General features: G+C 46.5%; 2 protein-coding genes across 5 annotated transcripts in view; one reads left to right on the top strand and one right to left on the bottom strand.

Annotated features, from left to right (window-relative positions):
- The first annotated feature begins 111 nt into the window (after positions 1–111).
- LAMP2 (lysosome associated membrane protein 2) lies at positions 112–14,278 on the top strand. Of its 2 annotated transcripts, none has more exons than XM_088173234.1 (9): positions 112–350; positions 1,402–1,520; positions 2,015–2,228; positions 2,848–3,009; positions 3,651–3,868; positions 4,387–4,506; positions 4,778–4,856; positions 5,649–5,816; positions 11,634–14,278. In XM_088173234.1, the coding sequence occupies exons 1-9, from the start codon at positions 158–160 to the stop codon at positions 11,774–11,776; spliced, it is 1,416 nt and encodes a 471-aa protein (XP_088029360.1). In that variant the 5' UTR covers positions 112–157; the 3' UTR covers positions 11,777–14,278. The 2 variants fall into 2 exon arrangements, with proteins under 2 accessions (XP_088029360.1, XP_014742042.2); XM_014886556.2 differs by lacking the exon at positions 11,634–14,278 and adding an exon at positions 7,026–9,451.
- A 530-nt stretch (positions 14,279–14,808) lies between these two features.
- The window catches only part of ATP1B4 (ATPase Na+/K+ transporting family member beta 4), a 14,587-nt gene continuing 1,516 nt past the window's right edge, over positions 14,809–27,879 (bottom strand). The window contains exons 1-9 of one of the 3 annotated variants that reach the window (XM_014886542.2): positions 26,628–26,644; positions 26,371–26,434; positions 22,724–22,886; positions 19,954–20,082; positions 19,019–19,123; positions 18,561–18,757; positions 17,852–17,908; positions 17,110–17,205; positions 14,809–16,159 (exon numbers count right to left, since the gene is read on the bottom strand). In XM_014886542.2, coding sequence (XP_014742028.2) covers positions 15,998–16,159; positions 17,110–17,205; positions 17,852–17,908; positions 18,561–18,757; positions 19,019–19,123; positions 19,954–20,082; positions 22,724–22,886; positions 26,371–26,433 — 972 coding nt within the window. In that variant the 5' untranslated portion in view covers position 26,434; positions 26,628–26,644 and the 3' untranslated portion in view covers positions 14,809–15,997. Of the gene's footprint in view, positions 16,160–17,109; positions 17,206–17,851; positions 17,909–18,560; positions 18,758–19,018; positions 19,124–19,953; positions 20,083–22,723; positions 22,887–26,370; positions 26,435–26,627; positions 26,645–27,879 lie in introns of those variants that run through there. The other 2 variants (XM_014886532.2, XM_088173235.1) reach the window with 2 other exon arrangements.

The raw sequence follows: 27,879 nt of genomic DNA, 5'->3' as shown, positions 1-27,879 counted from the left end.
GCCGGTGCCGCCGCCGGACGGGGACCGTGACGGGAGCAGAGCAGACCCGCCCGCCCGAGGCGGCGCGCGGCGAGCGGCCCGTCCGCGATCCACGGAATCGAGCGGCGGCGCTGAGCGGCGACTGGCGGCGCGCGGGCGGCCCCGCCCCGCCCCTCACATGACCGCTGGCGAGGTTTTTGTCGCGCCCTCTCGCCTCGGCCGTTCGCCGCGTCCCGGTGTCCCCGCCGCCGGCAGCAGCACCACCACCATCACCACCACCACCGCCACCACCGCCGCCATGGGCCCTCGCCGCTTCGCCGCCTCCTCCTGCCGCCGCTTCCTCCTGCCGCTGCTGCTGCTCGGCGTCTCTGGTGAGCGGGGCAGTGCCGGGGCCCGGGGGAGGGCAGCGGGTGTCGGGTGTCCCCGTAGGCTCGTGCCGCTCCCCGCCCTCGCCCCGTCACGCACGTGACGCGGCGCGCGGGCACCGGGGCTCCCGGGGGGGTCCCGGGGCCGCCTCGGCCCCGCGGCGCCTTCAGGGGGCGGCCCTGGGGCGGAGGCGCCGGCGCTGCCGCCCCCGCCGCGCCGCCACCCACGGGAGGGAGGGAACAGCGGCAGGGCCCAGGCCCCGAGCCGGGGAGGCCGGAACGTCGGGGTGCTTCCGCCGGGGGGCCGTGGCCCGGCTGCCGGGACCGCGGGCCCACCCGCGCGGCCCGGCCAGGCCGTTCTGACGGCGCTTCTCGGTGTGCGGGCGAGGCAGCGGCCGTGCCGGGATTCACCCGGTCAGGAATACAGCAGCTGGGAAAAGTTCCCTTGATATACAAAGGGAATTTAACGCCCGTGTCTTTCGAGCTGGAAATCGTGGAAACACAATGCAGACATGCCGATTCCATCTCTTAGGAGTCAGCTTGAGTCGTAATCACTGATACAGCGCATAAAATAATAGACCCTGGTCTACAAGCAGCACACTGTTCAAGTGCTGTGTTCGTGCCCTTTGGTTTGCCCAGTGTGCCCCCGGAAAGCTCATGCTTGTATCGGAGAGTCAGAATTCTAGGTTGGAAGGCACCTCAGGGATCAGCCGGTCCAGCCTTTCTTGGCAAAGCCACGGTCTAGACAAGATGGCCCAACACCCTGTCCAGCCAAATCTTAAAAGTGTCCAGTGTTGGACACTCAACACTGAGATAATTAGTTTATGTCAGGTAAACAGACTATAAAACATTCTCTCAATTTTTGCCAGCTTTGACAGTTTCGTGGTGTGCTTCCTATTTTTGATACTTTTTAGAAATCTAGCTTGTTCTTTTAGAGTCTGGTAAATTTAATATGGTCCTGACATAATGTACTGCTTTGTGATGAGCTGTCCTCTTAAGTGGTTCTAGAAAATGAAGTAAAAGCAATGTCTTAATAGCTTGTAATAATATCTTACAGGTTTTTTCCAGTCCTATGCAGTTGAAGTAGATATAAAGGATGCTTCCAATGCTACATGCCTATATGCAGATTGGATGATGAAGTTCTTGATAACATATGAATCAAACAATGGTGATTACGTGAGTATTTGGGAGTAACTCTTGCTGAGAACTGGATTTTGACCTGGATAAAAGTTCAAGCTCTTTTACCTAGGGTGTTTGATTTCTTACTCTTTTTTACTAAGTCAGTTGAGAAGAATATTTCTATATCATCCTTAGAAAAAAAAGAATAAGTTCTCAGTCATACAAATGACTGAAAGTACCCTATTGGTCTTACATAAATAATGTACACAAAAACTCACCAAGTCTAGCCAGTATCAGTGTAGTTATGTTCTTAGCCCAAGCAGTAACAACATGATGATTTACAGCCAAGTTAGAAGTGTACTTTTGTACTTGAATCTGATATGGCTCCTTTCTCAGGCAGGTGTCAGGGAGCCTTTATCACAATTTTCCAGAATAACCTAAAATAATCTCACTTATCTTGTGCAAAGTTTCCGCTAACTCCAGCAAGTTTATAATGTTGTCATAGGGAAGAGCTGCATGTGAATGCATTTAAAATTACCCTTTTCTTTTAGAAAAACACAACTCTGAATTTGTCATCGAACGTGACACACAATGGAAGCATCTGTGGCAATGACACGCAAGCTGCTCTTGTGGCAGTGCAGTTTGGAGAAGGTCATTCTTGGAGTATTAACATCACAAAAAACAATGAAACTTACCAGGGAGACTTCATCACACTGACCTACAACACCAATGACACAGCTGTATTTCCTGATGCTAAAAGAAGAGGTAATGTTCAGTGCAGAATTTGACTTGCAAAGCAATCTCAGCCAGAAGTGTGTCCCTGAGCTGGCTTGGCTACTTCGAAGGAAGGAGGAATATAGGAGTTAGTAATGAACGTAATGAGTTCTGTACCACGTGCTGCCAACTGCTGTTCCTTGTACCTGCCTGCTGGGTAACAGTGCAGGCCAAATGGCTTCACCGAGTGTGTACTTCCTGTAAGTGGAAGAGAAAGGGAAGGATAATCAGCTTTGATCAGTGAGGTGCTGGTAGACAGCAGGCACATGGAAGATTAATTTTAGTGTGCACTGCTTGACCTTCTACCTTGCCAAGCAATACAGTGTTAGGCTGTCTGTGTACTAATGCATACCAATAATAGATTTTTTTTCTCCTTAAAAACTTAACTACAAGGGCTCACCTTTGTAATGGCTTGTCTAGTTCTGTAAGCTTGGTTACTCCTGCATTACCTAGGACACATTAGGACACATAGCAAAAACATTCAAGAAAGCTTAAGATTGTTAAACTTAATTATCTCTTAGTCTTTGTCTTATGAAATTATATTAAATATAGTACTATCTCTAAGTTCTTGTAGTTCATAAGGCATTAAAACATTTGTGCTTATTTGCAGGACCAGTTACTGTTGTTGTGAAGGATCCTTTGCCTCCAGTTCAACTGAATACTGTCTTCGTGTGTCATAATTCCTACTTAGTTGAAGCAGAAAATACAACGCAGATTTTCTGGAATGTTACTGTGCAGGCTTTTGTTCAGAATGGCACAGTCAGTAAAAAAGGTAAGCATTTCAGTTTGTGAAAGCTTTTTTGTATTGCACCTTAGTGCAGGGAGCAAAGTCCCATAATAACAAATCCACCAATTCTAACATGTGCTGTGTTTAATAATATTCATGTAAATATCCTCTAGTATTTCTTTCCTTGTTCCTGGAAAAATAGATTAGGAGAACAGATTTAGTAGTGTGCTGTAATGTCGATTGTTTGCGTGCCAGGGTGGGATTCTTCTCAAGTGTATCCTCCAGTAATTGGGGTATTAAGAATAAGCACTTCAGAACTACTGTTGCTGAGTAAATAATTTGAGTTTGAGGGGTTTTAGCTGACTGCTTTCCACTTCCAGTGGTGGCCTCTGCTGTTGGATATGAGTAGTCCAGAGCCTGTTGTCTCATCTCATAGCTCAGAAAAGAGTACATCACCCTGCTGCATATAGCATAATAGGGTCACTTGCTTGGTCTACAGCAAATACATGTCACAATTTTATAACTTAACTGTCTTTGTGTGTTTTGCTTCCATGTGTTAGAGGCAAGTGGTACTGAGTGTGGATTTAAAACTGAGTGTTACAGGTTTTCTGAGAATAAATGGCAGCTGTACTTTGTCTGAGTAACAAGACTTCAGCAATGAAATGGTGATTAAAATGTCTTTTCAGAGTCTAGATGTCCTGCTGATACACCTACTTCTGCACCTACTGTTCCACCTACTATTGCCAATGTAACTACTGCCTCTACCACTACTTTGTCTCCTGCTCCAACAACTGCTCCCAAACCCGTGGAGAATCCAGACACAGGAAACTACTCTCTTAAAAGTGGAAATAAAACTTGTTTCCTGGCAACTGTGGGGCTACAACTGAATGTTTCTCAAGACAAGGTGCTTTTTTCCTTTGAAAAGTTCAAGTTGCTTTAGTTATTTGGTGTGAAATCTGAATGCAAGGTATTTGCTCTGTACAGTGCTGTCTGTCCAGAACTGCTTCTAAGTATTGTATGTAGCACCTCTCTGACATCAGAATTGTTTTGTCGAATAATACCTGTCTTCAAAAACCTTACATGGAGTCAGTAGAATTTGTTATTGGAATCATGTTAGAATTATCTAGCATGATGAAAAGTCTGGAACTTTCTTAGCTGTTATGGCTGTTGTTTCTGCAGGTATTGTCTTTCCCCTCAGAGGGGTAGCCTGTTGTGTTAGGGAACAAAGTAACACTTTTCAAGCAATTTGCTTGTTTCAGTACTGCCAACATGTAAATTTAACTCAGCCTTGGTTGCATAGCAGCCAAGCTCAGCTCTTCTGCTGTCATATTTATGACAAGCTCTTCTAACCCAAGACTGTTCCTGACTGAGACAATGTATTCCAAAAGCAGCTGAATGTCTTCGATGTGCTTTCTGTTTCAGCCTCTTCTGATCAACATCAATCCAAAGACAACTGTCGCAGATGGTGCCTGTGGTAACACAACAGCCACTCTGAAATTGAATGATGGAAATAGCACACTGATTGGTTTCACATTTGCTGTTGTAAGCAATTTATTTTATTTTAAACTAATTTTTCATTTAACAGCTTGCATGCTGGTCACTTATAGTAAGATCCTCCTGTTGCTTGCTGGTGGTAGGCTGTTCCCATATGGGAAGTGAAACTGGCCAGCTGAGTGCCTCAAGACAAATGAAGAACAGGGTTAAAGTTGTAGAAAATGTAAGACTGGTAAATGTGTTGGCTTTTGTAAAGCATGTGTTCTTAAAGTTACATGCAGAATTGCACACTGACACTTGGTTCTTGCTTCTTGAACAGAAAAATACAAGTGCAAGTGTACAAAAATTTTATCTGAGGGAGGTGAATGTTACGCTGCTCAACCGTCTGAATGGTTCTGGTAAGAAGCAGTATCTGCCTTAAACAAGTGTAATATTTTATTCAATGTCTGCATCAAATACTTCTGGCTTTTTTTTCAGTGTTGTTCATGCTTACTGTTAGCTTCTACTTTATGTCTAGAGGTTGGTATGAACAAAAGTAATAGCAGAAATTACTGTAAGAGTTACTTTAAGCAGCAGTGTGGGACCTCTCTACAATTCCTGAAACTTCTACTAATGGAGTGACTGTAAATTAAGAGGGTTTCTTTATAAATCTTTTCAGTAATGTAATTTTTTGTGGTGTGAAATACAGTTGTACCAACTTCAAAGCTTTTTTCCTAAACTAGCTGTTGTCTTCTTTGATTGAAGATACTGCTGTATCTTCCAGCCACTTGTACTTAACTCTCACTAAAAACAGGCTAGTTCTTTAAAAACTAAGGTGTACTTTTTTCCAACAAACATGTTTTCTCTTTTTTTTTCTTCTTTAATTGCTTATCATAGCTACAGCAGTTAAAGAGCATTAAAGCTAAAACACTTGCAACTCTGCAGCACTAAGACGAGTGAAGATACAAGGAAAGCCTGGTGTCATGTACATATGAAAAAGAGGTTACTGCAAAGTACTGTAATAACTTCAGTCTGATTTCTGGTTAAGCAGATCAATCCCACTTGGCACTACTATTTTCAGACTAGTTTTTCAGACTAGTCAGTATTGAAATGTTGGCCATTCTAGATTGAGCTACTCACTGTGTTAGTAGTTATCTTGCATTTTAAGTGAACATGCAAATTCACTTTCTTTTCTTTCCTTCTTTGTTTAGTCATTTCAAGTGCAGATAACAGCAATTTCAGCAAGTGGGATGCTTTCCTTGGTAGCTCTTACATGTGCCGAAAAGAGCAAACTCTTCAGATTAATGAGGATGTTCAAGTACATACTTTTAATCTATGGATTCAGCCATTCCTTGTGGAGGCAAATAAGTTTGCTACAGGTAAGAGTTGTGTTTTTGTTGTTAGTGAAGCTTGCAAAATTCTTACTTGCTAAAAAGCACCAGCATTAGGTACAAGCACTTTATCTTGGAAGCTCTTGTTCCAACATTTTAAATGTTTAGATATACATGGAATGAAGAGAAGTTCTGAGACTGGCATTCAAGTTCAAGCAAAGCTTTGTGCTCACTTTAAAAATGTCTGCTAAGTTGTGGTTCTCCTTCACAAAACTTGAATGAACTAGACACTGAAGGGGGACTTAAGCATTGCTGTGCAGAATAGGTTAAAAGTTACCTGACAACATCTTGACATGCAGCTTTTTGTAGCTCAGATATGTAAGAAAATTGGACAAAACTTTTGAAGAAATGGACTTTGGGAATACTGTTAGGTATTTTGTTTCTTTTTACCTGTCAGTCTGAGGAATAGGAGCGTTGGAGAAGAATGAACTGTCAGAGCTTCCTTCAGAGGCAGTCTTGAATATCCAGAACTAAAGAGAGATTCTGAAATGTTTGTTTGCTGCATTATCTTGATCTTGTCTGGAGAAAACTGAAATGTCTTAAATTACCTCTTAATATTTAGTGCAAACTGGTCTTTGTGCTAATACTGGTATACTGCAAGTATGCTAATACTTGCAATGCAGTCTTATTGGACTAGACTGATCTGCAGACACATAGATTGAAAAGTTCTGTTTTTAGACAGAAGTAAGATAACTCTCCAGATGTGTGTAGGGTAAAGAGTCTTTCTAGAGAGTTAGGGACCCATTTCACTCTGTAGTTAAAGTTGTAGCTAGCTTTCTTCTAATTATAGTTATTTTATCTGTGTAACATGTCTTCGTTCTGGATAGATTCTCAATACCAAATCTAGGTCACTTTTTATCCTTAATGGGTGAAAGCACCAACCAGACTTGCCTTAAGTATGAAATAGATAAGCCTGGTTCTTGAATGTAGAAGAATGGCTGCTCCCTTGCCTAGTGCAGATCTTGTGCACAGGAAACTCATACACCCTTAACTTGCTGTAGGTTATCAATGCTTAAATTAATTATAGTGCTTAAATGTGTTAAATGTATTGATGAGACCTCTGCAGTTTTCTCTTAGTTTAAATAATACTTGATTTTTTTTAACACCTTCGTATTAAGGAAAACAGATTTTTATACCACACTTGGCAAGTATTCTGTCTTTATTTATTCCTTATTGCAACCTTTTTCTCACCTACAGCCCAGGAGTGTTCGCTGGATGATGACAGCATTCTAATCCCAATTGTAGTTGGTGCTGCACTTGCTGTCTTGATTGCCATTATAGTGGTTGCTTACATAATTGGCAGAAGAAAAAGCTATGCTGGATATCAAACTTTGTGAATCTAAGCGTGATTCCCGTTACGATTTCACTCTAAACAAAGCAAGTGCAAGTTCTGAAGTCCCAAAAAGACCCAAAACTTAGAAGTAATTACTAGCCACAGCTAATTGGAGTTGAGAAACAAAGGGAGAATGTTTATCTCAGATGAAGCAGAACTACACTTTGTTTTCCTGCCCTAAGAAGATGATGCGGGTTTCATAGCTGTTTTGAAGATGTCAAGTACTGGATGAATTGCTAGGCTAAGGATTTTATCTTGTAAAAATCCTAAAGCATTTAGGATTTTTTTTTTTTGCTTTTTACAACTACTAGCCTGAAACAAGAACACTTTCTGAACTGATATGCATTGGGCATCTCCCAGAATAGCATAGAATTTGTACTTGCTTCTCTCCTCTTCGTTCCTTAGTTGTTGTCATAATTGTGGGTTAAGCTGGCAGCATTAGTCACTCAGTTGACTTGTACAGTATTTAACAAGAATTGTCTAATGCCCAATAGCAACTTTGTTTTCCATTGGATTGAACTTCAGGCTGGTGATTAAGTGATCTCTTGAAGTGGCAGCAGTAATTTACTTGCCTTTGTTAGGATTTGAGTAATTTACTCCTGCCTTGGTGCAATTTCAGGAATCATTCCTATACCATGGCTGTACAAACAAAATTAGTAATTTGCCAAATGGTGAATATAAGGGAAGACTTCAGTGCCATTTCCAGGCGCTTTTGAAAAAAAAAAAAAACCTGTTAGGCACTGAATTCTTTATTATACCTTGGCAATTATCTAAAATATTAACCTAAGGCAGACTTCTGCTAAATTAATGCAAGCTTTTTTTTTTGCTGGCATCAGTTTAAAGGGAATAACCTTTCTAAATATTCCAGAACTTTAAAGTGCACTTAACTTCATGCCATACTCTGCACAGAACTGGTCTGTCTTGTTGCTTTGAATGACTATGTTTTAAGATGCTTTCATTTAATGAGCCAGTATCTGTTGTTGCAGCTTGAGCTGTTTTTAAATCTTCATCTTGAATGGTTCTCTGCCAGTCAAAGTTCACACTATAACTGCCCGCCATTGGCACTCTGAATGTTTAACGTCCTTTGTGTTGGATTGTTTGCAGTGCAGCAGTTATTAAATTTTAGAATGCAAAAGCCAAACAAGTATGAGATGGACCCACAACACCTACTTTTCCTTGCTATATGGAAAGAATAACTAGGTTAAAAAAGTGCAGTGCAACTGGACTGTTCTTAAACTGCAGCTCTGTAGAGACTAACCCTTGATGCACAACTTTTCTCTGGGCTCCGTGTGCTGTAATACATGTTCTTACTGCATGGAAAAAAAAAAAAAAGAAGTCTTTTAGACTTTTAGATAATTGTGGCTTTTTTGCATATATCATAACATGAGCTGCCTAAACTAGTTATTTAATGAACATAACATTGTCTCTCCCTTTAGAATGAGTTTTGCCTGCATCAAAGCTACTCTAGTGTTTTATTAGTGTTCTCTAGGGTTGTAGAGATGTCTGTGGCATGTTTGTATACAAATCATAAAATACACTTCTTTCAGTAATGGTTTGGTTTGTTTTCTTTGTAAAGACAGTTTACCCTTGACACTAGCCAAGGAAGCATGTATGGGTGGATAATACTTACTATAGCTTGTAGTCTACAGCTTGAATTTTGCATCAGTTACTGAAATGCATTTTAATGAAAGTGGGGAACTGCTATGAGTTTAATCATGAAACAAGCTTCAAGACTTACCATTTTAATTTTCAAAAATGGATCTAATGACTTTCATATTAATATATCCTCAAATGCAGAAGTTCGTATAGATTTTTTTAGCTTTTTTTTTTTTGTGAGTGATGTTCAGTGGCACCAGTTAAATGTGCATTTCTGTTAAGGAGTAATCATCACTATTCTTCTGGCCTTGCAAATTTTTGAACTATACACAGTTTCCAAGTGATAATAGAGAAAATTCATGCAAATTGCTTCCTAAAATCAACACTAGAAATACCGTTGTAAAAACCTGTAAGTATATTGGCTCAGAGTTTTAAGTACTCCTAGACTGATGTGCAGGTAACTGGTTCAAAAAACATCAGTTTCACCTGACTTCCTGTTGTTATAAAACCACTAGTTTTCCTGTATGTATTGCTCCATAGGGAACTGTTAATCTGTTTAACCTGTGCTCTAAAAAATAAAGATTGTTCTATTTCTTAAGGAAACTTGCTCACCTTTTTTAACTGATTTGAAAATAGATGTCTTGTATTGTCCTTTTTTAAAGAAAATAAATTCAATGAGTAAGGTGAACTCTAATCAGTCTGTATCTGAGATTCTGTTACATAGCTGGTTTTGTTCTGGTCTGTGGAAACAGCATTTAAATTGTGGATGTATTTAACACCTGTGGATGTGGAATATTAATGTGTGTAACCTATTGTGGAGTGTGGTTGGTTTAGTACCTTATACACAGTTTGCTAAATATTGTATTCTAAAATGTCAAGATTTTTGATATTTTAGGTTAAAGATGTCAAGCTAATAGTCCTCAAAAGAAGCTTTTCTAGCCAGTGAATGATGGGATTTGGGTTTTGCAAGGGCTGTTTTGTTTGTTCATTTGTTCCTTGTTTTGTTTTTTGTTTGGCTGGTTTTTAAATTTTTTTATTTACCACAGTGTTCTCTATTCCTTAGCATATGTTAATAAAACACAAACTTCGGGGCTATTGGTTGAATCTCATGATTGGAATTAAAAGGCAAGGCAGCTTTTATACTGGGACTAAAAAAGTTTTGGGCCAAAAATGTCTGACTTTTTTTGAATGGAGACACATTCAGCCACATCTGTCGAGAAAGCTGTTCCTGCTGGCCCTGGTGTGTGTTGGGCTGTAGTTACCAATTCTGCACTTGAAGACACCTCTCTGAAGCTTCTAACCACTGTACAGTAGCCATACCTGGATAAATGAGTGCCAGCAAGGATGGAATGTTCCTGGTATGAAGCCTTAACCCGTTTTTCACCCTGGGAATTTCCTGTAACAGTGCCATAGTGTGATGTGTACTGCAGCCATCTGCTTTCTTTAAAGAAGAGAGGGGATTTCTGTCACTGTCTGCTGGGCACCTTCATCCTTAACAAATCCACTCGTATTTAGTTTTAGTGTTTAGTGACCCAGTATATAGCAAATTGTGTTGGTATTTAGTGAACAAAGATGACTAAAGATGTTTAAATATTCTCTCACTCAGAATAAGGCACATAGTTCCTTTCCTCTTGGATTTTTTTTTCCTTCTAAGTGTTGCTCTACTTGGCAGTAGGTGCCTTCAGATAATCTGAGTTCAGTATTTTCAGCTGTTAAGCCTCCACGTGTTGTTCTCCTCGCTCTTAGTCAAAGGCTTTGCATAGTATTTCGGGAAGGGGCCACGGCAGGTGTGTGCTGGACTGTAAATGCTAAAGCAAGACAATGCATTTCCCACAATTAATGCTGATTCGATGGAAAACAGCAGCCAGCTTTTGAGAAAGCATTGACTCTGTGTCTGATGCTCTGTCCTAATTAAAAACTCAAATAAAATGGTTTTACAAGGAGTGCTGCTTTATGAAACACATGTAAGTCAGGCACTGTTCCAGTGCTGGAGAACACAGGCATGGCCTCCTGCCTTACCGAACCTCTCCTGGCGCAGGCAGGTGCAGCTCTGCTCTCCTTACAAACAGGTTATGATGCCAAGCCCTGCCTCCGAGTTTGAAACCAGTTCCCAGCATGGTATGCTAATGATTGATGAGCATTTCAACCAGCAAGGAGCACCTCACGTGTTTTACAATCTGTATATTAAAAACCACTGTGGCGTTACAGATGTCTCTTCTGTTTTTCCCTCTGATGTGGATTTCAGTGAGGTCTTTGTAGTTTTCAGCTGAAGCTAATAATCCTTTTGCATGGAAAATAAAGTTACCTTCCCCAACAGTCTTTCAGTGCTTTCCATGCAGTGCCTGGAGGCACATTTATCTTGGCTGTCTCTTGTAGGTTGTTTTGGCTTTGTTACTTCGATTGTCCCTTATGTCTTCATGTCTAGAACCCAGAGGAGTGCTGGTGACTCGAGGGTTGGGAAGACCCCTGGACAAGACAGTAATATACCAGTGTGGGGTTTTTGTTGCTTTATTGCTGCTAGCTCTGAGGTGTGATCAGCTAATGCGTGTTCAGACTGCTGGTTTATCCTCACATTTCTAATCTATCCTCTGCTTGCTAGAGGAAACTGAAATTAAATGTACAACTTAAATGTACAAATCAGAAGAATATTACCAATAAAAAGGATGTTTGTAGTAAACGTGTTTAAAGAAATCAATCTTTCCATAAATTCTTTACTCAATACTGATTTTACTTTACATGCATTGTTGTATCTAATACAATGTAATTTCTCAAAAATGCCTGTTTGCTCCTTGCTTTCTTTGATTTCTAATGCTTGATCTCCCGTACTAATTTATTCTTCCTTGCTTTTTTTTTGTTTGTTTTTCTTCTTTCTGCAGCTGAAGAATGCATTGCTGACTCTGACCTGAACTTTCTTATTCCCATCGCAGTGGGCGTGGTGCTTGGATTCCTTATCATTCTTGTCTTTATATCTTACATCATTGGAAGAAGAAAAAGTCGTACTGGCTATCAGTCTGTATAATCTCCTAATTCCATCTCTGTTGCCCACCTTCCCTGTTCTTTTCCCTTTCCCAGACTTCCTGACCTGCTCCTTAAAAGAAAAAAGAAAAACAAATTAATTCAAGGTTTCTTTATTTAAAAAAGTTAAAATCACTTCGTGACAGAGTACCAATCACTTCATGACAGAATAACATACCATGAGTCTGAAGATGAGTTGCAGAAGCTACTGTGTGACTTTAGAGAAAGTAAGTGTTCTGAGGACCAGAGAATTGAGCAGAGTTGGTGTGTCCCTGTGGGAAATGTGATTATTTTTAGTAAAGAAGACATCTACAAAACTTTCTGTTGTTTAATCTTTTTATACAAGAAAATTTCTAGATGCCTACAGCTTGTCTTGGTTAATGCTACAGCAGAAACTGTAATTTAAAGTGTGAATGCTGTGTCAAAAGGGACTGCATATGCAGTGGGAAAATAAATACCCAGCTCTCAACAGACTTCTGTTGGGAACTTGGCAATGGCTGTTCTTCTGAATCAGCCTGAGTTTCGTATTCTTTCTCAATGGAAAAGTAGTACCTGATCTCACTAATACCCAGACATAATATGAGAAGAACATCTGATTCTTCTAGTAAATTAATTTAACATCATATGGAGAAGCTGATTGCTAATGTAAGTTGGATAGCTTTGCACTACCATGGTGTCTAATTTGCCAAGATAAGTTTAAGGTCTGGAGAACTTCTGGCTACTCAGAAACGGCAACAGTCTGCTGAAGGAAATGTCTCCTGTGCTATTTCGTTGAACTGCATTTTTCCTTTTGTTCTGAGCTCAATTGTGAAATAAGGGTGGGAGGCTGGAATTTCACTAGCTGAGGTTTCTCTCAGCTTTGATTCTGAACACAAAAGAAACTACACAGTATTGGTCCATGTGAGGCTCAAAAGTATTTTGAGAGCACTCTGACTGACTGAGAACACAGATTGCTCAGAGATTCCTGCAGTTCCTTTGGACAGCTTTCATAGGTTAACAGGATCAATCAGAAGCTGTGATCTCTGAATGCAAGTGGAGATATAAAACCTTTCAGGTTTGATAGAATTAATCTGCTTTTAACCTCCTCATTATTGCTGTCCCAGTGTAAGAGCACAAAATCTCTAGCATGAGGAATGCTGATCATAAAGCAGAAGTGAATATATGTATAGTGAAGAAAGTGACTCCCAAAGGAATAAGAGCATCTTACCTGCTTGAAGATGCTTTCTTTGTTATTAGTGCCATACCTTAGCAATTCTATGTTCCATATCTAAACTGTACCGAAATCTAATTTAGTTGTTTGTGGTTGTGTTCTGCTTCATTCCCATCAGGTTCATGTTGATGGAATGAAAGAAGCCTGTTGCTCTTTAAACCTTTTTGGTCCATCTTGGCAAAAGCCTTTTGCAGCCAGTAAACCCTGAGGGTGCACAAAGTTCTGTCCTCTGCAGCAAGTGTTTACTAAAGCTTCTTCAGTATTTAATCTTTGTTCATTGACCTTGTATCCATATTGTGGGGAAAGCACCTTCAGTAATGCAAATACACAAAGGTGACAGTCGACACTGATGTTTAAGCAACTCACAATAGCTGTGTGTTCAGGGAAGGGGGTTTTCCAAAGAGTTAGTTTTGATGTTTGAGAAATACCTGTACATTCAATTATTCTTGTCCTCACAGTGACCAAAGATACACTCTACCTGATTCTGACAAAAGTGATTCCATTGTACAAATGGGTTCTTGGACCAAGTGTTTGGGTTTTTTTTAGGAATGTGATTAAATTCTGCTGAGTTGGACTCTGTGCTTTAGGTTTGGTTGTCTTGGTCTCTTGTATCGTACCTTTGCTCTTGCAATACTTGATTTCCCTGCCAGTGCTAAATGGAATTATTTCAGGTGGCATTTTGTGAGTACACCCACTTGTCAGTGTGATGCTTCTCTGCTGCCAGCAGATGGATCACAGCTATGTTCTGATGCTGAGATTGCAGCATGAGATTGAAGTATTTAATATGACTTTTGCTAGGCTGTCTCAGTGAAATGTGGTCGTTTCCTAGATGCAAACACATACACATATATATACTTTGTATATACATAGTATTATTTTGAGCTTCAACAGAAGTCAAAAATTGATCCAGCACTTTAAGGTTGTTGCAGCATGAAGAGTGGTGTGTACAATTTTCCAGATCTTAAAATGATTGTACAAATATGCTGACAGCAGGATATGTATATGGAAAATAAAGTTAATTATCGAGTTTATAAAGCTTTGTTTCAGTGTAAGTAGACATGAATGCCATTTCTGAGAGCTTTTCCAGAGGGATTGTCAATGTGCTTGGATCTGGATGTTTGTGGAGAAACAGAAGCTTTTGTTTCTAAGCTATTCACACATTTACATCCAAAACAGTTGATTTTTGTGTTGATTTGGTCAAAGTATGTGTCCAGCATCTGCTAAAGGACCTCCTCTTCCAACAGACAGATAGGGAATAGATATTAAATAAAGTTTTATCTTGTTGCTAGTGTGAAATCTGTTAATTTGATAGCATGAAACACTATGAGTTTGGTGTCCTTTCAAGACCCCACAAATAGAAATACTTTAAAAGAGCTATAACAATTGGTAGACAGAGAAACGCTTGTGGGTTTAACTTATTTCTGATGCCAAAAGACGAGCCACTCCCCCAGCAGTATCCTCATTTGGCAGAAGCCAGTTTCCATTGCTCAGAGGATGCCCTTGCATAATTTGTGCAGGCAGAATGAATATGCTGCCCTGGTTCTATCAGTGCCATCTGGATAATGACAACTGAGCAGAATTAGTTCCTAATCTCTGGTTCAGGTATTTAACAGTTCTTAATAAATCGTTTTTGCCAAATGTTGGTTGTGATGCTTGGTGAAGAGTGAGTCTTACTGTACTGGGCTCCTGAACTCTTTGGCCTGGGGACGTTTGTCAAGTGCTCGGAATTCCAGGATGTTGTTACATGCTGCTTGGAAATTCAGTCCCTAACTGGCAGCACAAACTGCATCTCTTAACACCAGTGTTTCAGGAATGCCACCATAGAGTTAACTTTACTGTAGTCACTTTATTTTAAATACAAAAAATCACTTCTTAGAGACTGATAAAGATCAGGAAATGATGGCAGATGAAGTTCCTTGGCTGTGGATGTAGGACGAACATACCATAATACCCCTGTTCAGTCAGTAATTTTAGTAAGTGTGCTTTCCAAGTAGTACATTATCCCAAGGTGTCCTGTCCTGTCCTTCTGTGTTCTCACAGCTCCCAACAAGCAGAGTGCAGCTGGTCTCTGTCACGTCCGAGGGAGGCTCGGGCTGCTCAGGGCAGTTCACTCTGTTTATCATCAGCCTTTGGGGGTGATAAACTGATGCCTTCACTTACCCCAACACTGACCCCTTAAACGTGAAAGGACTGAGCATTTCCCTGCGTTTTGCTGCAGCATTATAGCTGTGACCTCTCTGCAACAGGGAAGAACAGGTCTGAAAGCTTTGGGCACTTCTGTGCCTGATCAGGGGGCACCAGACGGGAGGAAGAGCTCCTCTCACTCATCCCTGTCCAAGAGACTGCGTGAGGATTCCTGGGGCAGAGAGAAGTACTTTCACTTTAGAAAGGAACAGCTGGAAGGGTTCAAGGGCAAATGATTTTCTGTGGCCCTTGCTCAACACCTTGGGTGTGCTGAACAAGCTCTGTGAAATGCTGCAGTCAAGATGCTTCTGGGGCTGGAGATCATAGAAGGCATTTTGAGAGCTGCTGTTTTCACTTTGCAACTCTGTTATTGCAGGCATCATCTAGAATTTTTGCTGTTTATTATTTTAACAAGAATAGTGCTAACAAACTACCTCCTTTTTATCTTTTGCCTGAAAAATGCACATAAAACTATGCTAAAAAATAAAATTTAAAACAGGAAATATGAATTCCACAGGGATCACTCATAAAAGACCTTATGAAAATAGTATTTGGATACCAGAGGTTTTTTTCTATCAAAAGTGAAATCTTTTGCAGGTTCTCTCCTCAGGGGAAAACTTTTAAATTTTGCTAATAATGATTTCCATCAGAAGATGAAAAATGTGGATCCACATTTCATTGTATCTCATTGGTTTCCTAACTATGAACAAAAATAAATTAACAATAATCTCCATGTGCCTGTTTTTCCTAGCAGAAAAAAAAAGCTGGCTTGATGCTTTTAAAAGGAAGAAGCCTCTGACTGACTTGCTAAGTGCCTGATGTTGGCAGGGGCTACTTCCCAATGCTGAGTGTGAAGATGATTCGGCCCAGGAAGCGGTCACTGTTCAGGTCGTTGATAATTCCTTTTCCATTCAGACTGCACTGGATGGGGACCAAGTAATTCTTCTGCACATCTGTAAAGTGCATAGCCACCAGTGGGGAGGTGTAGTTGACCTGGAAAGACGGGAGATTTAAGTGTAATTTTTGAAGGAGCAGAAAAGCAGGCAGGACTTTTATGTTCAGTGAAATAATTTATAAATGGTTCATGGTTCCAGGCATCTGAGACCGTCTGCCTGATGTCCATCAGGGTCCCTCAGCATGCTGAGCCTTTCTGTGTCTGTGCCTTAGCAAGATGGGATCGCTACAATTGCCTCTTGGGGTTATTGACGGGACAACACCAGACCATACGACTCTCAAATGTTTTCTGCTGTCCTAAAACCCACACACACTTACACCATTCACACTCACTCACACGCCATTACACACTCACACACACAGACACACACACACACCATTACACACACTCATACACACACAGTTACACACTCACACACCATTGCACACACTCATACACACTGTTAAACACACACACCATTACACACACTCACACACAGTTAGACACACACAGTTACACACTCACACACCATTGCACACACTCATGCACACACACATTATACACACACACACACAGAGTTAGACACGCACGCCGTTACACACTCACACATCATTACGCACACCATACACAGACAGACACACATTACACACACACCATTACACACATTCATACAGTTACACACACACCATTACAGACACACAGTTAGACATACACAGTTACACATTCACACATCATTACACACACCATACACACTGTTACACACACACAGTTACACACACACACAGACACAGTTACACACACAGTTACACACTCACACGCCATTACACACACTCACACACACTCACAGTTTGTCAGACACAGAAATAGAGTGCTGTAATCCCTGTGCCCATGGCCTCTGCCCTGCCTGCATCTGCCCAAAATAGCCTGGAAGCACATCTGGACCCTGTGCAGCAGCTCCTGCCCTCCCATTCCCAAGGAAGCATAGCAGAGATGTCAGACCCTTACTCACATGGGTGAACTTGCCATAGTAGGGATAATACATGAGGTCAAAGGTCCCGTTCCCAGGGTAGAAGTCCACCGACCTGAGGTGACTCTCATTGCCTTTCTGTGATCAGAAAAAAACAGAGGCACATGCACACACGCAGGACATGGGACACAAAATACAGCTCCCTTCAGAGCTTGTCTCAGAGCAGATGTCCCTTGCCAGCCCCTGGCTCAGCTCAGCTGTGCTGTGTTTGCTATGAACCCAGCCACTGCCCTGCTTCCAGCCAGGGAAGAGTGGAGCTATGAAGGCATGGCCAGGATTACAGTTTGCTGCCTGTTGATTCCCTACTGTGCCTTTGCTCTCTAAGATGTGATCCAGCAGCTGCCTGGGCAGTGGGAGCATTTCCTTCACCCCATTGCTGTTGGCTTGCGGGGTGCCCTCAGGACTGAGGATGCTGCAGAGCAGCTGGAGATGGATATGAGGAGTTCCTACATCTTCCCACTGAGCTCCAGGCTCCAGTTGGGACGTGGCACCCAGGACCCCAGGCTGCCCCAGGGGCTGAGCATGACGGTGCCTGTGAGGCTGCAGGACCAACATGGGAAGCAGGAGACTGACGACCTCTGCCACTCCCAGCAGACTGGCCTCCAACACATGGGCAGCACTGGGTCCTGTTTGGGGCTAAAATGAGGGCAAATTGTGCTGAGGTCCATCAGGAGGAGGCATTTGGCCTTGTACCCACCCCACTGCTGAGCACTGAAAGCAGTACCTGCACTTTGCAGTCCACACTCACGGGGACCCCGGCACCAGGGCGGTAGCCTATGATCTGTGAAAGCAAAAGACACCCATGCTTATATGAAATGCCGTGCCAAGCACGTGCTGTCTCCCTTCTGCAGGGCTTAAACCTTTCTGGGTGCCAGACACACTGCTCAAGACAGGAGCTGCGTGTCCCTGCAGGAGGGTCTGCCACCCCACACAGTGCAGCCTGCCTATGGATGAGTCCCAGATTGCTGCCTGAGAGCAGGGGCAGAGCAGGGAACACAGAGTATTTCCAGACCCCCTAGGTCTGGACACAGCCTCTTCCCCACACAGTTCACAATCCTCCCCATGCTTATTTTCCCAGCAGTGAGCACTGAACCACCATGCTAATAGACTTCAATTCAATTGTATTAAATTCTAAGAACACTTCCATTGTAAAGCACCTGAGGTCTGGGGTGTTCCCCTAAAGCTCAATTCCTCATGAGGAAGGGCCTGGTTAAAGACCCTCCAAGCGTTAAGGCCTCGGCAAATCAAATGCATGCAAGTTTTATAGTGTTTTTTTATAAAATGTTTTCTAGCAGATATGGCCAGAAGGTTTAGGAGTTCTAGTTCCCTTTTTCACTGAGCCTGAGAACTGAAGGAGTTTTAGTCCCTGTGTGGTCTTCATCACACTGGGATCTCCCAAAGAAAGGAATTAAAACAAGCAGCTTTCTCTGTACCCGGTTCATCTTCAGCAGGATGCAGGGCTGGCCTTTCGAGTAGCCAAATGTTGGGTCCTCGATGCCAGAGCAGTTCTGCAGCAGTGAGCGCTTGAACTGGCAGGCCTTCTTCTCCTCACTGTCATTTCCCCCTTGGATGAAGTACTGTCCTGGGACACACTCAATATTCTTCTCCTCCTGAACTTTGTCATCATAAGCTGGTGGGGACCAAGAGGTTTGTTAAAATCTCCTGAGACCTGCCCAGACCCAAGCTCTCAGAGGACATCCACATGTGAAGGGCATTAGGAAGTCATACCTGGAAAGGAAAAGCTCCCTCCCGCAGAAGCTCCCACGACCTTGTGAGCCTCCCTTTCCAGATGTGGCTCATGAGGTGCCCAGGAGGAGACCCCTGCACCACATGCCTGTGTCTATGGATAAAAACAACCTCACCATGGCTCCCAGGGTGACAAAGAGCTCACCTGCTAGGAAGTGGTGCATGCTGTCCACGTAGGGCTGCCACGTGTTGGGCTGGGAGACATTGAAGGCAATGGTGAACCCGTTCAAGTACGGTCTGATCATCACTCCTGAAGAAGGAGACAGACCCCGATAAAGCAAATGTAGGTGGGCCAGCCATGGGCCTGGGCTGTGTGTTGCAGGGGCTGGTGCATTGTGACTGGGCTTGGGCCGGGCACAGACATGAGAGGCACCACCAGCTCACAAATCAACTCACTCCTCAACCTACTGATCCCTCACCTTAATTTCACCCCTGGAGAACACCATACACATCAAATATCCCAGGAAACAAGGGAGATATGGAGAGCTTCAGTAGTGTTGTGGGTTAGTGATGGGTTTGGGGTTGCACAGAGAGGCTGCGGGTCCCCCATGTTCCCAGCAGTGTGGGCAATTCCAGACGAGGAGCAGGGCAAGGGGCTCTTCTGTTTCCCACCAACACAAAAACATGGGGATAATGCTGTGTCTGACATAGGAAAAGGATTTTCTGAACATTCTCTTGCCAGAACTCCCCCAAATAATAATGCATAAAAGCTATTCTTGATTTGCATTTTATTTTGAAGGCATGAGGTATAAAGGGCCAGCAGCTGAAATGCATCAGCATCACCTATGAAATACGTAACCTTGGCTTTTGTGTTGAGAATAATGATAACAATAAACAGTGCAATTAGAATAACAATTAGTGTCATGAGGGGGAATGCTTCTCATGGGGGAAGATGTCTGATCCTCTGCAGAGAACCTGCAGCTCTGCCGGTGCCCTCAGGTGAGAACATCCTGTGTTAGGGAGGGCTGGGTGGCTGTAGGAGTGCACAGCTCCAGCAGGGCTTTGCTTGAGGTGCTAGCCATGCCATTTTGGTAGGATGATGGGCAGAGGTGCCCAAGGCCTCTGGCTGGGGGTACCTACCTGGAGGAGACACACGGTCCCGGTACCTGGGTGTGTAGGGACTCAGCGTGAGCAGCATCACATACAGGCAAAAGGCAAACATTCCCGCCAGGCATGTGTAGAAAATGAAGTAAAACAGTAAGATCAAGCCTGCAAAGGAGACAGGCATGTCGCTGTTAAGGCAACCAGAGCACATCCCGTGGGATGTGTCCCACAGGGATGCACAGACGTGCTCAGCACGGCGTCCTCTGCAGCTCAGAGCCTGTGGTGGAGGTGGGAGCTTGCACACCCAGCCCTGCACGCAGACTCTGGTGTTTCTGGGTGCAGGACTGTCAGCTGCTGCAGGGCTGGGGTAGCTGCTCTTTAGTTCTGCTTCCCTTTTGCTGCATGGCCCTTCCCAGAGCTGTGTCAGGACCAGGTCTGTGTGTCCACCTGCCTCAGCTCTCTCCAACAGACGGACCCAACATTCCCTCTTGCCCTTCTCACACCCTCCTGGCATAGTAGCATGCAAAGGTACCCACTGGCTCCAGCCAAGCTCCTGATGGGGCTGTGGGGTGATCCTCCAGCCCTGATTCCTGTCCCCTGCATGGGAAGGACCCTGGTGCTGGGACTGAGCAAGCAACATCGCTCAGGGCTGCAGCACCACTGACTGTTTCATAGCCCAGACATTCAGGGAATGGATTTGTTTTTCCTCTGGACCAGGCTGATGGCTGAGGATGTCTCAAGAGGCCACAGCCTATGAATAAAACCTAGCAGCTCAGAAAGCAAAGCTAAGCCCTAACCCAAATATTTCCCAGGAGAAACGTTCCGGCAGCTTGGAGGGAGCCCTGGGAACACAGATGTGCTCTCCTGCCGTGCTTCTGCCAGGGCCACCGTGCTGGGAACCACTGTGGGGTGTGTCCTGCTGAGGGCTAAGCCAGGGCAGAAGGGACCATCACTGCTGCTGGTGGCACAGAAGGGACAATGTCCAGCCCTGCCACAGTGATGCTGGATGGTGCCTCTGTCCCAGCCTAGCAGAGCCTGAGCTGCTGCTGAAGCACCGAATCGATGCTTGTTGGGACATCTTCCCACTACTGATCCCATTTTTATTTTTCCTGCAGTGCAGCAGGGAGTGTTGTCACCAGCAGAGAGAGGGTGCAGCCTTACCCGGGGGCTGGGGCTTCCAGTGATGACCTTGTGGCCAGTTGTCTCCCTGCATTTGCTGAGTCTTTGTCCCCTGAGGCCCCCATCCCAGGGAACACCTTTTAAGCCAGCACAGGGGAGCAGCCCCAGGCTGGGAAAATTCCTTCCTCCCCACCCATGGGATGAGAGTGGGAAAGTTCAGCTCCACTCACCTCCAAATGCTCTCACTTTAAAATAAATTTTGATTTTCGTAGTACTTCTCCTGTCCCCATATAGAGATATGTGAGCATATGTGTGTGCACCAAGGGCACGTATGTTCATAGGCAGGGGGTCATATAGCAGGGCACAGTGATCCCAGGGGACAGGAGGATGCTGCACCCACCCCAGTGCTGCTAGCACTGCCAGCAGTAGCCTGCCAGGGTCACATCCACGCCAGACTGAGTAAATCCTCTCACAAGGATCTTCTCAGGACCTGCAAGAGCCTCCAGAAAACCAAACCTACATCACTAAGGACTGTCATCCTACTGCTCCCACCCTTTGGTCCGTGCCTTCCCATCCAGCAAAGAAGCAGAAAAGCTAGTCTGCCTCTGTGGCCAGCAAAGGCCATAGGAGCACAAATGTGAATGCCAAAGTCTGTCCCAGACTCATACTTGCAGGTTTTCTGTCTCCTCTGGTGCTGGTAGGCAGCTTTCTTTGTTTCTCCCAGCTGTCACCACATGTTTTGCAGGAGACCCAGAGCTCTTGGCTGGGGCACGGGAGGTCTGTGGGCCAGTGCCAGCCAAGGGCTGCAAACGCCCAGCAGCAGCCCCTGGTAGTTCACAGGCTTACGGATGTGCAGGTGGCTCTGGATCAGGCTGGGAATTTTCACTCTGCCAAGGGGGCTGTGTGCCAGCAGAACAGAGCTGCAAAGGTGTGTGGCACCAGGTGTGCTTGTGGCACCTTGATTTTGGACCAAGCCTGCATCAGTGCTAACCCCACAGGCTGCTCGTAACCACCCAGGGCACCTCCAGACTCAGCAACAATTTTTGAAAGCCACATGGATGTGGGTAAAGTAGACAAGGCACTCCGAACCAGCAGAGCTGGCATATCTCAGTGCACTGCTCTGACAGCACTGTGGGTCCTGCTGTGGACACCCTTCATTGCCTGGGAAGCTGTGGGGTGACAGTGCTGACCAGCCCTTCCCTTCCTCTTTTAGAGCCAGGGCTCACTCAGGCTGCTCTGCCCCATGGTGTGCACCCTCCACAAAAACCTGCCCCACAGCCTGAGCACTCTTCCCCCACCAACCTGAGGATGCCAAAGCCACTGTCCCAGGGGTCCCTGACTTACACAGGCAGGGACAAGAGTGCTGGTGGCAGCAGAGGTGCAAGCTGCAACAGGCTGATCTGCAGGTCCCATGCTTGCTCAGGCTCTAAACTTCTTTCTAGGCAGCCTGAAATCTTTGCTTTCACATTCTCCATCAGCATTAACCTCCAGGCCAAAGTGACTTTTACATGGTTTTCTGCTTGTCCTCCTCTCTAGTTATTTACTGCACTAGTTAGGAACATTAACACTAAAGAAATGAGCAGAGGTGATCAGTCCAAGCTATCAAGGATATTCACAGGCAAGTGTATCTGTTGTAGAAGCAGAAAATGCAACAATCCCATAAAGTGGGGCTTGAGCAAGGACCTACCCCAGCTCTTGGCTGTTCTTCCCAAGCATGTTCTCTCCTCTGGGTTCCACAAGAATGTCTTCATCTCCCCAGCCAGGTCTGCCCAGGTTTTGCTCCCCATGTCTGCCTTAGGCTCGTCCTTCTCTCTGCCAGGATTCTGGACCTTCTCCTCATGCTTATTTTCCTGGAAGAGTTGCAGAACACAACCCCCACAGGCAAGCTGAACTTCTCATTGGCCAAAAATAAATGCAAAAGCACTTAATATCTGGAAATGTTTCAAATTTCCATTTTCCCATCATCACTCTTGAGTTAAAGAGAGGCAGTTTTGGCTGTTCCAACTTAAGATTACTTAGAACCCAGCACCCATTTTTCCATTACATGTACGTCACTGCTGTCACACTGGGTACTGTCTCCTTGTGCTGGCATTTACAGAAATTCATCTTTTTCAACCTGCATGAATATGACCAAAGAAAACCTGTGATCTGGGAAGGCTGGGACTGTTCCCACACTTCTGCAACATCTCTGAGTTCAAGTGCACATTCTCTGTGCTGCCACAGATGATAGCAGGCAGCAGTATTTAAGAGATCAAATTTGTTTTTCTTGGCATGTGAGCAAGTGTTCAGTCTTTGAAGAAATCCCTGCGCTGTTACTTTTTTAATTACACTGAGTTCCAGAGGAAAGTATCTCCCCAGGTTGCAAGAGTTTGTATTTTGCCTAAGGGGTGAAAACTTGTTTGTCCAGAACTCAGGAACACAAATCTCTCTGTACCTGTGCCTGGGCAAGAGTCACTTGAGACACGGACGCTGTACTTAATTCCCCTTGAATCCGGGCAGGTTTCCAAAAGCAGGCTGGTGGGAGAAGGCGCTGACCTTGCTTTCAGCTCGAGGCAGGCACCGCCGGAGAGAAGGGTAATGCTGTGATCTGGATGGGTTCATCACCTCCCCGCATTTTAATGCAAACGCTGCTGCAGGGTTCAGCCGCTCCGGGCTGGGTCAGAGCCGCTCTCGCCCGAACCTGCCACGGCTCCCCGGGGCTGCTGTGCCCGCTGTGCCTGCACTGCCCTGCTGTGCCCTATGTGCCCACTGTGTCCCGCTGTGCCCGCTGTGCCTGCTGTGCCCTACTGTGCCCTCTGTGCCTGCTGTGCCCGCTGTGTCCCGCTGTGCCCTGCTGTGCCTGCTGTGCCCTGCACTGCCCTGCTGTGCCTGCTGTGCCCTGCTGTGCCCTGCTGTGCCTGCACTGCCCTGCTGTGCCTGCTGTGCCCTGCTGTGCCCTGCTGTGCCTGCTGTGCCTGCTGTGCCTGCTGTGCCTGCACTGCCCTGCTGTGCCCGCTGTGTCCCGCTGTGCCTGCTGTGCCTGCTGTGCCCGCTGTGCCCTGCTGTGCCTGCTGTGCCTGCTGTGCCCTCTGTGCCCTCTGTGCCTGCTGTGCCTGCTGTGCCTGCTGTGCCTCCTGTGCCTCCTGTGCCCGCTGTGCCCGCTGTGCCCGCTGTGCCTGCACTGCCCTGCTGTGCTCTCTGTGCCTGCACTGCCCTGCTGTGCTCTCTGTGCCCGCTGTGCCCCGCTGTGCCTCCTGTGCCCGCTGTGCCTCCTGTGCCCGCTGTGCCCTCTGTGCCCTCTGTGCCCTGCTGTGCCCGCTGTGCCCTCTGTGCCTGCTGTGCCCTCTGTGCCTCCTGTGCCCGCTGTGCCCTCTGTGCCCTGTGTGCCCTCTGTGCCCGCTGTGCCCTGCTGTGCCTGCACTGCCCTGCTGTGCCCGCTGTGCCCTCTGTGCCCGCTGTGCCCTGCTGTGCCTGCACTGCCCTGCTGTGCTCTCTGTGCCCGCTGTCCCCCGCTGTGCCTGCTGGCCTGCTGTGCCCCGCTGTTCTCCGCTGTGCCCTGCTCTGCCCTGCTGCTCCTGCTCCAGGCACGGATCCACAGCAGCTGCTCTGCAGGATCGCTGCCTGTCTGCGCTCAGGGTAAACCTGCCAGCCACGATCACCTGTTGGAGGCAGGACCCACAGACAAGATATCTACAAGCCGTGGGTTGCCCCGGGCAAGCCGGGACATGGCCGACAGCTTGGCCGGAGCCTTGCTTGGAAACTCCTTTGAACTGGAGGAAAGAAATTAAACTCTGCTCAGACACACAAATCCTGCAAAACAGTGAGAACAGGGGGGAGAATACTGACTCCAAAGCCTGAACTTGTCCCTTGGGGAGCCTGGGCAGAGCGGGGGCTGTAAACCATCCCCACCCCACTGACTGTCCTGATGGGCTCTGAATAGGGCCCCGGGGGGGCTCTTCTGGGATCACTCCTGCTCCAGAGCGCTGTGCCAGAAAATGTCCCCAGCTGCCTGTATGGCCAAGGCAGCGCTTGGCGCAGGTCCCACAGCCCAGGCTGGAGCCCTTCCTGAGCCAGCTCCTGCATGGCCTGAGGTGCAGGGCGCACAGGGCACACAGCGCGCACAGGGTACAGGCTGATGAGAGCAGCGGATTTGGGAGCTGGGAAGCAGCAGCCCCAGCACGAGTCACCAGCAGGGACATGGGACAGGAGGTTTGGGGGCTGTACCCTGCCAGGACACTTGCAAGGGAGCAAGTGACTGATGAAGAGGGAGAAGAGGAGGTGTTCTTCTTCCCACTCTCCCCATTAAATAAAGGAGCTACCAGCAGATGTTTTGGAAACATTTCCTCAGACTGCCAGAGTAGGAGGGGACTGCCCAGATGAACTCCACACTGATGCTACACTGGGGAATGCCCTTTGAATTTCATACAAACTTCTACCGGAGGCAGCAAGAGCTGCCTCAGAAACTGCTGCCAATGCTTAAAGCTGTGTGGGGATATGGGGACAGCCTCCTCCATCATGGAACCTCACCCTGGGAACTGAAGGAAGCTTTTGCAAAGAGAGGAGTTTCCAGCTCTCCTGGCTCTATGCTGTGTGACCCTTCACTTGGTGAAGGGTCCTATCCTGCTGGCTGGGAAAGGCCAAGAGGGCTCCATGGCAGCCCAGGGAGGCTGAGGAAGCCCCAAGCACATGCCATGGGTCTCTGTGGGGCAGCTGGGCAGCACAGGATGATCTAAGTACCAGGTCCCTGGCAGATGTCTCAGCTAGGAAGCTAGGTCAGGTCTGGAATGAAGCACAGGTGATTCATCTTTGTGACTCAAGATAGAGATGGTCTTGGAACAGTCCCTTGCGCCTGGACAAGGGACAGAAGGAGTGGCAGGAGCTGGGACAGGAGTACAGTGGGACAGGGAAAAGGCAGAGCCATGGAAGGATATGTTGGGACACTGGATAGCCCTGAGTCACTGCCTGCTGTGACAGCTTGGGAAGCAAATCTGGGGTTCACCTCTGGCAAACTCATTCTGTGCTGACTGCTCTGGATGTCCTGGGGGAGGCCAGGAGCTTTTCCCCATTCTCACCTCAGATCAGGTCAGCTCTCAGGTCAGGTTGTTGGACTCCTCCTGCTGAAATCCAGGTATGCAGAGGGTCACCCTGCCCAGGGCTTTCTGTCCCTTCTAGTCCTCCTCACCACCAAGCACAGCTGGCCAGACCTGCCACTGCCCTTTCCCCCTCCTCCCATACAAAGTGCTTTGCCTAAAAGACAAAGTATTTCCTAAAGCAAAGTAGTTATAAATTTGTCAGCCACAAAGCAGGTCCCACCTCATCTTGTAAAATGAGGCTAGCAGCCCCCAAAATACTCACCACCTTCTGGCTGGAGCTCCTGAGCTGACCTTCCATGCCATTGGTGCTGGTGTTCCTGTCCATTCTTGGGTGGGAAATACAAAAAATGTGAGTGTTAGCACAGCAACACTGGCCCCCGTGTGGGTGCCGTGTCGTCCTGGCTCTCAGACACTCACAAACCGAGCCCCCTCTCCAGCACTGCTCGCCAGCCCTACAGCACCCCCTAAAACAGCAGCTATGCCAAGACCGTGGGGAGCAAAGCTGCTTTCCCTCCCTACCGTGCAGAACCTTGCTGTTCAGGAGTGGATCAAAAAATAACTTGCCTTCCTAAAGGGGGTGAGCTCAACGCAGCAGGATCCTATCTTGAGTCCTCTGCCATCTGGTGCCCTTTGCAGCACCCTCACTGCATCCTGCCTCATATTTGAGTTTCCATCACTGCCAACCAACACCCTACATGGGGAAGCCAGGCTCTTCCCCCAGGAGACAGTGTAGCTGTTAATAAACATTAACAAATCGCTGGGGTTTCCGATGGCGAGAAGTGTCGGTCAATGTGTGCCTGTCAGTCTCAGCGGGGCCGGGGTTAATGATTGCGAAATCTCTTTTGCGGTGAAAGGGGTGGGGGGGGCAGGCAGGTCTATATTTATCCTCGCGAACAGAGACAGCAGCCAGGAGCTCACAGCCCCGGTTTCCTCGCCCCAGGTTTAAGAGCTACCCACAGCTTCTCAGACAAAATCCAGGGGCACACTTTGCCATGACACCCTGCAGACCGGGGCTGCGGAGTGTCAGATTTTCCTCCATCAGTGAATTACAGGCACGAGATGATGCACTGGGGCGTGTTGGAGTCCCGCCGCTGGAACAGCTCCAGTGGTGTGATGGCAGCGTGCGGGGGCTGCCCTGGCTGTGTCCGCGCAGCTCTCGAGGAGCAGAGGGGCTCGTTTTACACGTCTGTCCCAGCCTGCGTTCGGCACCATCCACCTGCTCATCCTCTTGGTCCGTTTCCAATGGGACCGGTGGCCCTTCCTTTCGCCAGAGAGCCAAGGGTGGGGAAAGGCTGCCTTGCCCCAGACTGGGACTTCGCCCGAAGGCATGGGGATATCTGTCCTAGGCTCCTGCAGGCTGCACGCCGGCAAAGCACCATTTCTCTCTTTTCTCTCCTGAGTATGGCTGAAAGCCGCTCACCGGCTGTGCTAATAAATGGGCGCAGCAGGACACAAAGAGGTCTGGCAGCTGCCCCGGACTGCGCAGAGCTGGCCGGGGCTGCCGCTCGCCTGCCGCTCGGTACCAGTGCCGGTGCCTGCCCGCAGACAGCCCGCCGGCAGGAGAGCACGCCGGCAACTGTGCCCACAGCTGTGCCCACAGCTGGATCTCCTGGCCAGGCTGGTGCCGTGGGGCGGGGGTTGTCTTCCCGAAGCTCGGGAGGTGGAATGGGATGCAGGGATTCAACATGGCATGGGCAATTGTAGGGCACTATTAGCTCTCCAGGAGCACACAGCCTGACCCTGGCACGGAACGGAGTGGAGGAGGGAGATG

This window comes from Sturnus vulgaris, chromosome 14 (assembly GCF_052056855.1).
Source record: "Sturnus vulgaris isolate bStuVul1 chromosome 14, bStuVul1.hap1, whole genome shotgun sequence".
In the NCBI taxonomy this organism is placed as follows: Eukaryota; Metazoa; Chordata; class Aves; order Passeriformes; family Sturnidae; genus Sturnus; species Sturnus vulgaris.
The sequence above is the reverse complement of the archived record's forward strand: the minus strand, read 5'-3'. Positions and strand labels throughout refer to the sequence as shown.

What these genes read in the sequence shown, in the direction of transcription:
- LAMP2 (XM_088173234.1), top strand. Translation starts at nt 158, where the DNA reads ATGACCGCTGGCGAGGTTTTTGTCGCGCCCTCTCGCCTCGGCCGTTCG. An exon ending in TCCTGATGCTAAAAGAAGAG is followed by an intron (nt 2,229 to 2,847) that starts GTAATGTTCAGT and finishes GCTTATTTGCAG; the next exon opens with GACCAGTTACTGTTGTTGTG. An exon ending in CAACCGTCTGAATGGTTCTG is followed by an intron (nt 4,857 to 5,648) that starts GTAAGAAGCAGT and finishes TTCTTTGTTTAG; the next exon opens with TCATTTCAAGTGCAGATAAC.